We start from the raw sequence: 9175 nt of genomic DNA, 5'->3' as shown, positions 1-9175 counted from the left end.
GATGCACTTGTGTTCGCGGTAGTATTCCACATCAGGCATGTTTTCAAGTCTTTAAGAATCTGTCAACAACGCTGCGAATTCTCGGGTAGTCATTTTCGTTTCCGACTTTCTTTATTGCTTTATTGATAACCGTTGTGATGATTCCTTCAACAAAATCTATGTCCTTGCTTTCATTTACAGCTCCACTCAACGTTAGCTCAGTATCTGTAACTGAAAGAAAAATTCTGGAAATCCATCAACTTTAAAAAATGTACTAAACATTGCTTACTTATCTGTTGTCAATGTATTTGTTTTAACTAAAATACTATTGTAAAAAAAAGACATAATTTCGAGTTATCCAGATAAATGTTGTGGTAACGATACGTATTTATCGCTTTAGTTAAGTGATGCCAGAAATATGCAATCGTACAATCATATCAAATATGTTAACATATTTTCATTTTCTAAACCTTCATATATTTTTCTACGAATACCTTTTATAATCTTTTCACTTCGGTCTTCAGTCACACTGATTTTGTTTAATTTGTCCATTATGTCTGTAGGAAAAAAATGTGCTGTGAAATATTAGCTTATTTCATATTAAAAAAAACACGGCATAGAATTAAGCGTAACGAGCTAATATTCTTTTAGTACAGAAAATAATAAACTGGATATTTACTAAAGTTTTAAGCAGTCACACATACATCAGTAGTCAAGGTGAAACGTAGCTGAGACGGTTCTTGGGCCAGAGATGACTTTTTTGTAAAAAAAAAAAAACAACACAATTATAATAATCAATGTTGCCTACTTTTTCGCTACGAAATAATCTAAATTCAAAATATACTAACAAGGATCATAAAAAGACAGATACCTTTTTTCATTTCGGAAAGAAATTCGTTCTGGTTTCTCAATTTGTTCATTACCGCCTGCAACAACGAGTGTTCTGTATCTTCTATCTGTTTCGTAAGTTCTGCTTTTAATGATGGGCTGATAGGGCCAGTTGTGCATTCCTGAATGATCTTTAAACAGTCGTCTTTCAGCTTTTCGCTTAACCCATTCGACAGTGAAGTGAGTGCGTTTTGTAATTCCTTCCGGATGTCTTCGTATTCATCGGCACTTAGCGACGAAGAATAAGTATGGGCGTACATCTCATCCCTCATACACTTTATTGATTTTAAGTCATTTTTCTCATCGTCGTTAAGTGACCTTTTAAAAACTCTCAGTGACACCGTTGTAAGCATGGCTAAATCCCATGTTTCTACGTCGGTTACTCCAGCAACTGGAAACAATTTCTCCCTCTGTTTCTTTACAAATGTGTGCTTGAATTTTCTTTCGTGTTGTTTTAGAAGTACATCAAGATTTCCCCCGGCCTTTCGTAGTTCTTTGTACAAAGTTTCTTTTGACATCAATCGCCCTCCTTTCAGTAGCAAAATGGAGGCTCTCAGAAAATATTCCTCTTCCTTGGTAATCATGTCTTCTGTATTTGGAAAGCTCGTAATCTATATTTCAACAAAACAACGGAACCTTAGAGACCCTACATAACTGGACTGAACAACAGAAACACCTGGAAAAAAAGATAGTAATTCTACTCTTATGCGAAATAAAGGGCAAAATTAGGGATTAATTTGGTCAGGTCGGTTTTTTCCGCTAAAGGCTGTTTCTGTGAAAACGTATTCGAAAGGTCATTTTAACTGATTTTGTTACATGTATGTGACTTATATACATGATATATAAATGTAACATGTTTAAGCTTAACGTTGTTGGACGATTAAAGCACAAATACCTTAATGCAGAGTGGATCAAAATAACTATTTAAAGCGCCCTAAAGTTTGTTCATTTTATTTCCTGAAATAACATTATATCATTTTTCAAGGAGATAAATGCACAAAACTTTCTAATAATTTCTTTCCTTCCTAAGTAATCCTTTAAAACACTATTGTAATTCAGTAAAATTTACTCCATACCAAAAACGTACGATATAATTCCGTTCTAATCTACGCGTGTCGTTTTCAGAAAATGGCTATATCAGTTTAAACATGTTACGTGCTATTAAACGCGTTTAATTTCAATTGTAGTGAATATTTTGTAGAGATCCCGGGTATTTTAACAACTGTATTATCAAATATTGGATGATAATTCATTTCATTTGTGTACAATATGCATGTATTTATCAACCACTTCAGCTATGATCTTCCTGCACAAGTCCAATTGCAATTTTTCAATAGCCTATTGCAGGGGTAACAAGAAATATCTTTTAAACAGATAAACGGCGCATTTACATTTAAAAAGACAGTAGTTTGGTATATTCATAAACACAGTGGTACTTATACATATTTTTCTTGCCCGCCCTGTGCAGGCGTGCTTAAAACTGTGATATTTACTGTTGATTTTCTATGCAGTTGAATAGTCACAACACGATACTTTGGTGCGCTTTAATTTTATTTTAGCAGACGGGCCTCAAATTGTAAACGTCTTTAATAAAGGTTTATTGTTGTATCATTTTCTGCCAGGTCACAAGGTTTTTGTGTTTCGACCTAGGCCAAGTAAATTTGTGTTTTTGCTTCTCTGCCTCGCTCTATCGATTCGACAATATATGTATTTAGATATAATTTAAACATTATTTTCGCGGATCAGTTGAAATCTAACAATGAATGAGCATCACCACCTTTAATATCCTGTATCAGTTGAAAATGTGTTAATTCAGACCTTAAAAAAGAAGAAGAAATAGCTTGCATGTAAACCAAACAATATTTTACATATGAAAATATGCACCTGGAATCCCGGGGAATCCCACGTTTCGACTAATCGTTACAGACATAACATGTGATTTTTACTGACATTCCCGTGCGTTTTTTCAAAGACGATAAGTCGAATTTTCATTGGTCCAGGGAGTCATGCTTGATTTGCATATTCAGTGAATACAAACGGCGGCGCCGAAAAACTAAGAAAATGGATAAGAACTGTAAGAAAACCAGATATAGCAGGCTTGAAAGAATCTAATCAATAATTAAACTACATGTATTACATTGCGCATGCTCGTTTTATTTTTGACTGTGTTAGAGCCTAAGCAATAATTTAATACTGTAAACTTTTAAGTATATACTGATTGCTTTTCATGTTTGGGTTTACGTCACACCAACACGATTGTTGGTTATATGGCGACTTTAAAACTTTTGATGGTTCAGGAGGGCGCACAGAAAGAACCACCAACTTCTGTAGGCAAGCTGAATGGCTTCATGAAATATATCAACACCCTAAGGCCACACAAAATTGATAACTTTGTCAACGGATTTCCCTCACCATCTTTTTTTTTTGGAAAATCAGCTTCCGCACGCTTCAATGTTTGCAGACTGATTTCAAAATTTCAGAGCGGGCTTTTTTTCAATGTTTTGGGACAGGTTTCATAAAATGTTATACTCTATGTCATAATTATCCATTAACACAAGTAGAACATGATTCAGTCTCTGTATTTGTCTCAACAATTGTAACAGTAGGCAAAATTGACGGCTGATATGACAGTAAGCATGTGTAAATAAATTTTGGAAACGTCATTAGGAAGAGTTTTCGCGAGTCAATTTTTTCTCAAGATGAACATCAACATCTCATTATTTAAAACAGTGCAGAGGAAAGCTCCCCAGTCATCTTTCTCACAGATGCACTGTCTGTCATTGAAGCTCTTATCAACAATAAAGCTCCACAGCTAGCCAGAGGAATGCAGAACCTGAGTATAACCTGCAAAGTAGCACTTCAGTGGATTCCATCCCATTGTGGACTTGCAGGCAATGATGAGGCAGACCAACTGGCTAAGCTAGGAGCTCAGTCAGAACAACCAACAACACATGTGAGCTACAAGGAGAAATTCACCATCATCAATGCACTAACGAGACCAAGGATAGAGGAAGACGCTTTTCATCTCCTTGATCGGTCTGAACAAGTGATGCTGGTTAGGCTTCGCTCAGGGCCCAACAAGCTTGAATGCTCAAATCTACAAGAAATACAGACTGGCACCATCACCAACCTGTCCATGTGGTGAGGAAGATCAGACTACGGAGCATATACTCCGGAAATGTAAAAGGCATGACCTGGAGCGAGCTGCGACTTGGCCGACAGATACCTCAATCCACCAGAAATTGTATGGAGGCATTGAGGACCTGCGACAAACCACAAGTTTCATCGAGGCTACTGGTCTGACAGTGTACATGTAGTTGCGTACGAAGAAAAAGAAGAAGAAAACAGTGTCATCAAATAATAATTGGTGAAAAGAACAAAAGTATTGCTACGATCTTTTAAATTCACATATATATGAGCAATAATTGGATAGCAGTTAAATGATGAACAGGTTGTATAATTCAATTCGAACTGCACATCAAGTGTTACATCATGGAAATTTAATTCTGTTTGTGTGAAACAACAGTAATTGTTTCAGGCAGCTATATTTATTACGATATTATTACACATTTCCTCGTTAACTCATCAGCAAGAAGGCAGTAGTTATTATTTACAAACTGCCATTTTCGCTAAATCTCTTAGTCGTAAAAAAGGACTCGTATCAAATACAGTTTCTGGATATCCTCACATGATTTGCCCATTCTAAAATGTTGATCAGATTGCCCATCAAAATAATACTGGATTCGAGTGAATTTCAATTTTAGCAATTTTTAAACTTTTTGTACACACGAGAAATTAAATTGTCTTACTTACCCAGTCCAAAATATCCATGATGTGCATACCTTAAATACCTTGAGACCGGAAATTGGGAAAAACGTGATAAAAATTGAACAAGTCTGTTGTCTAGCCTGTTTGTGCACTTTTAGGACAAAGATAATAAGGGCAATGGAACTACATATATGTGTTTTTGTAATACAATCTGACATTAATTTTTGTAAAATAGCGCTTTTGAGTTTATTTAGGGTTCAAGCCTTTGACATCCGCACATTCACCTATTCCAAAGTTATGTAGAGCCAGGAGCATTAAATATTCCATACTTGTCCTGCTGTTTACCCTCTTTACTTGCAAGAAATAAAGTATTGTTGACATAAATTTGATTATAAGGAATGGTACTTTGCTTCTATCAGCTATGTAAAATGAACGGAGAAGGGGTACGCACATAGAACTTAATTAAGGCAAAAGAATCCTATTAAGCTTACAAACTCTCAATCCAAGAAAACATGTATTAAAGGCTAACTTTTTATTGAAATACAAGAATATTATTTTAGTGTCTATAGATAAATATTTTTTTATTTGTTTAATGGATATCATCAGACCTATTTATCAAAAAGAAACTGAACATGATAATGCATTTATTGTTATGATAGTCATAAGTATGTTTTTCCTTATCTGCCAAAGTTAACTGTTGAAACAAACAACAACAGAAACTGTTAAATTACTCATTGAATTTAAAAGAATGGATGATACGGATTTCCTGGCATCTGACGAAATTGCATTGGAAGTTGACAGACACTAATATATAGACCATGGGTACCTAATGTACTGGTGAGGTGACTGCAGCGTTTTCCATGTACTGTATATGATGATTTCTGTTATACAATACATGAGAGTAACAACTTTCTTATCTTTATGTAGTGAGATAAAATCTTAGGAGAAATTCTTTATGTGGCTAGGGCACTGCTTTGCCTAGGACACTGCTTTGCCTAGGGCACTGCTTTGCCTAGGATACAAACTAAGCCCACACATAAGTTCTATACACTAGGTATAATAAAGAACCTAGGACTAGTTCACTAGAAACATGGTTAAATTGCCAGATTCTCTTGTATCATATCCACCCACCTGCTGTTCCTTCAGCTTGTTTACATCTCACAATATCTGTAGGTATTACAATGTAGGGTGTCCCGGTAAACATTAAGATATATTGGGGTCAAGTTTCGAGTTGCTGTTATAATTTTGTCATTAAACCTTCAGTATTTAAGGATCTTTTCTTCTTTTATGTATTTTCAAGCCTTTTTGGTATGTTTTGGCAGTGCTTGTTGATTCTTGAAACAAGGTTTTTTTCTTCTTCAAATCGCTCCTCGCCCGCTCCAAAAACAGGTGAAATCCAAAAAAAAAAATGTTTTTCGCTCGCTTTCTCCTTATTATTTTTGGGAAAAATCCGATGACCAAGAAATTAATTTGTTGTGGCCTAAGCAATGTTTCGAATCCACAGCGATGAGTGGAAGTTATTGAAGTTATTCGAAGTCAGCGAACTTAACCACTTGGACACGGAGGCCCCTTGATTGATTAATTGATTGGCTGATCGATTTGATCGATTAATTGTGGTTTCATCCATGTTCATTATTATAAATAGCATAATAGAATTAATCATATAGTAACAGAATTCAATATGCATCCACCTGGCCATCCAGTTTTAACTGTGTAGTTGCAACGGGTACGGGTGGTCTTAACTTCAGAACGGTACCTAAAATATAAAAACTACAATTAATATTTTATATAAGATAAGTTTGGAAAGATTAATAGAAATGTTTGTTTCGGCATTTCTAAGCAGGTCGACAGTATTGTAACGTATCTGTTTGTATTGTGCTCATTGTTCTTACATTATGTTTCTGGAGAAATGTTACAGATTTCTGTGGTATACATTGTTCTGCTATCAGTTTAATCTTATTTATTACTGTTTAGTTTATACATCAACGCCGTTGTGAAACAGTGGCTCCAAATAGATAGGAGATGCTTCCCATCGCAGGCCTTCGTAATGAGCATTATCAAACTTCCATCTTTCGAAGCAAGATTTCTTTAGTGGGGTGTGATTGAGATAGCAGAAGTTACAATGGTAACGCACATTTTGACAAAGGAAATTTTGCCAGTCCCCACAAATAACTACTTTAAATGTTGGCAAACATTTCTATAATTGAGTCTGAGGATTCAGTTGGAAAACTATTTGTGATAAACTATGCTGCATCATCATCACTGATATTCCCATAAGCTGAAGTTGTTCATTAAAGATATAATATTTGTGTCTTATCAGAAGTTAGTCTGAATGAATTTTCGATGTTAGTCAAGATTACAGGTAATGATTCACGAAGGCGGTAAAATGTTCCATCAAGTAATATTTTGTTGGAATCCAAGTGCATTCAATGTCGTGTACTTCTAAGGCATGTGTTATTATTGCAGGGATGCGATCCTTGGTGTAAACTATACTCCTCCATGGGTATTACTCTATTCGTTTTCGGAATTTGTGCAGAATAATTTCCAAAAATTATCATTAACGTCACTAAGCCAGATTTCATTGAATAAATGAACATCAAAAAGCAGCCCTTCTCTTTCAAGGATTTCCATTTTTCTCGAAAGCTTTGAACATTAAGGGAGATTCTTCTGAAAATAGTGGACAAAATATGTAGAGGAACTACTTGAAAGTTATTCTGGGTCTGAAATGTCATGGATATCGCGAGCAAGAAGGAGCAGCGACATCAAAGTGATCAGTTCAAAACTGGAGAAGTATTTAAGACATTTTGCTAATATTTTTACGTACAATCCCGCTCTTACCCAATATACATTCAGACATAAGTTTCAAGACAGTAGTTGGGCTAAATTTCCACAGCTGGAGTGAGCATAAATGTGAGAAAGGAGGAAGACAGAAACCCTGAATTGAAGAAAAAAAAGAAAAGGTACCGTGTGGTAAGACAAAGGAATTAAGGATGCATATTCCATTATTTTGTCTCATATATCATACACAAACAGTATGGTGGTATTAAAATAAGTTTGATGTGTATTTTGTAGTGAGTGGAATTTATTCTGTGACAGATATATTCAAAGAAAATGAGGAAGTGTTAATATGTAATAAGGCAATGCCTCAATCGGGAATCGTTACAGTCCATCAGCTTGCCCAGAAATATTCGTTTATCAATTTAAAGGTAGATTTTGATTATAAAAAAAAACAATACTGCCAATATTTGTACTGATGTGCAAGACGTTGCGGCTCGGACAAGTTATGTGGACGCTTATTACGCACAAGGAAAAAAGCTTCGCGACAAAAATCGGTAGGATCGATTCCCTATAACACATCATAATATAAAATTCAAACGGGCCGACAATAGTCTAGCATTTCAAAGACTAATATCCTGCTTTTGCCTGTTAGTAAGGATTTTCTATCAGCAAAATTTAAGGGTGCATGATTTTTCTTTATGTGCATCAATAAAATGGCTAATCCTGTAATCACATGCGGTCTCCCTATAGTTAAATATCTTAATAACTTTTCTAAAGCTACCAGTGGCCTTTTCGCTATAATTTTTAAAACTAACGAAGATAATTCCGTGAAATTTTTAGGACATTTTAAGGAATATCAAAACATTGTTTGATGGAAAACTAACAACAAACATTTCCGTAATTTGAAGATTTTGTATTTTTTTATGTAGCCTCGATGATTTACAAAGTCGCAAGATTTATCCAATAATCTTGACCTTTTATGTCTTGAAAATATGAAATATGAGAATTTTAACTAACTCAGATGCAATTACTCCGGTGTTCTTTTATAAAAGCAATTATAATCACTATCAAACTTATTTGTGATGTTGCATACATTCTTCCTAAGTTTCATTACGTTTGTTAAAGAAATGCGACTGCTAATGTATTTACGGTGAGAAAAGGCTGTTTTGACTTACTGAACGGCCATAAATTCTGCAGACCAGTTTGCAGTTCGCAATTCGAATCAAAAACTAAGAACTGCAGACTAGCCGGCACTTTGCAATTCTAGCGGAGGGGGAGGGAGTTCAGACCCTTAACATTTAATAGTAACATTCAAATAAACTTTCATTATGAATCGTGAACTGCAGACCAGTTTGCAGTTCGCAATTCGAACCGGAATCTAAGAACTGCCGACCAGCCGGCTGTTTGCAAGTTTAATAGAGGATGGGGGGAGGGTTTAACAACCACTTACTAAGTACAGACATTAAAATAGTAACTAATAACCTTCCTTTTACCTTCATTTTGAATCGTTAACTGCAGACCAGTTTGCAGTTCGCAATTCGAATCGGAAACTAAGAACCACAGACTAGCTGGCAATTTGCAATTCTTAATGGAACGGGAGGGAGTGCAGACCCTTAACATTTATTTAGCAATCAGTAACTTAGTACTTAAATTATAAGTGTAACTTTCCAATAAACTTTCATTATGTTCGTGAACTGCAGACCAGTTTGCAGTTCGCAATTCGAATCAAAAACTAAGAACCGCAGACTAGCCGGCACTTCGC

The 9175-nt window shown here is 35.3% G+C and overlaps 1 protein-coding gene across 1 annotated transcript; it reads right to left on the bottom strand.

Annotated features, from left to right (window-relative positions):
* Positions 1-43: 43 nt before the first annotated feature.
* On the bottom strand, positions 44-1492 carry LOC128554080 (uncharacterized). Its single transcript, XM_053535306.1, has 3 exons — positions 851-1492; positions 474-536; positions 44-210 (listed from the first exon to the last, which is right to left on the bottom strand). Exons 1-3 carry the CDS (start codon positions 1449-1451, stop codon positions 44-46), a joined length of 831 nt encoding a protein of 276 aa, XP_053391281.1. The 5' UTR covers positions 1452-1492.
* Positions 1493-9175: the final 7683 nt, after the last annotated feature.

This window comes from Mercenaria mercenaria, unplaced genomic scaffold (assembly GCF_021730395.1).
Source record: "Mercenaria mercenaria strain notata unplaced genomic scaffold, MADL_Memer_1 contig_4700, whole genome shotgun sequence".
Classification (NCBI taxonomy): Eukaryota; Metazoa; Mollusca; class Bivalvia; order Venerida; family Veneridae; genus Mercenaria; species Mercenaria mercenaria.
Note: the sequence above shows the minus strand (reverse complement) of the source record. Positions and strands in the feature narration are given on the sequence as shown.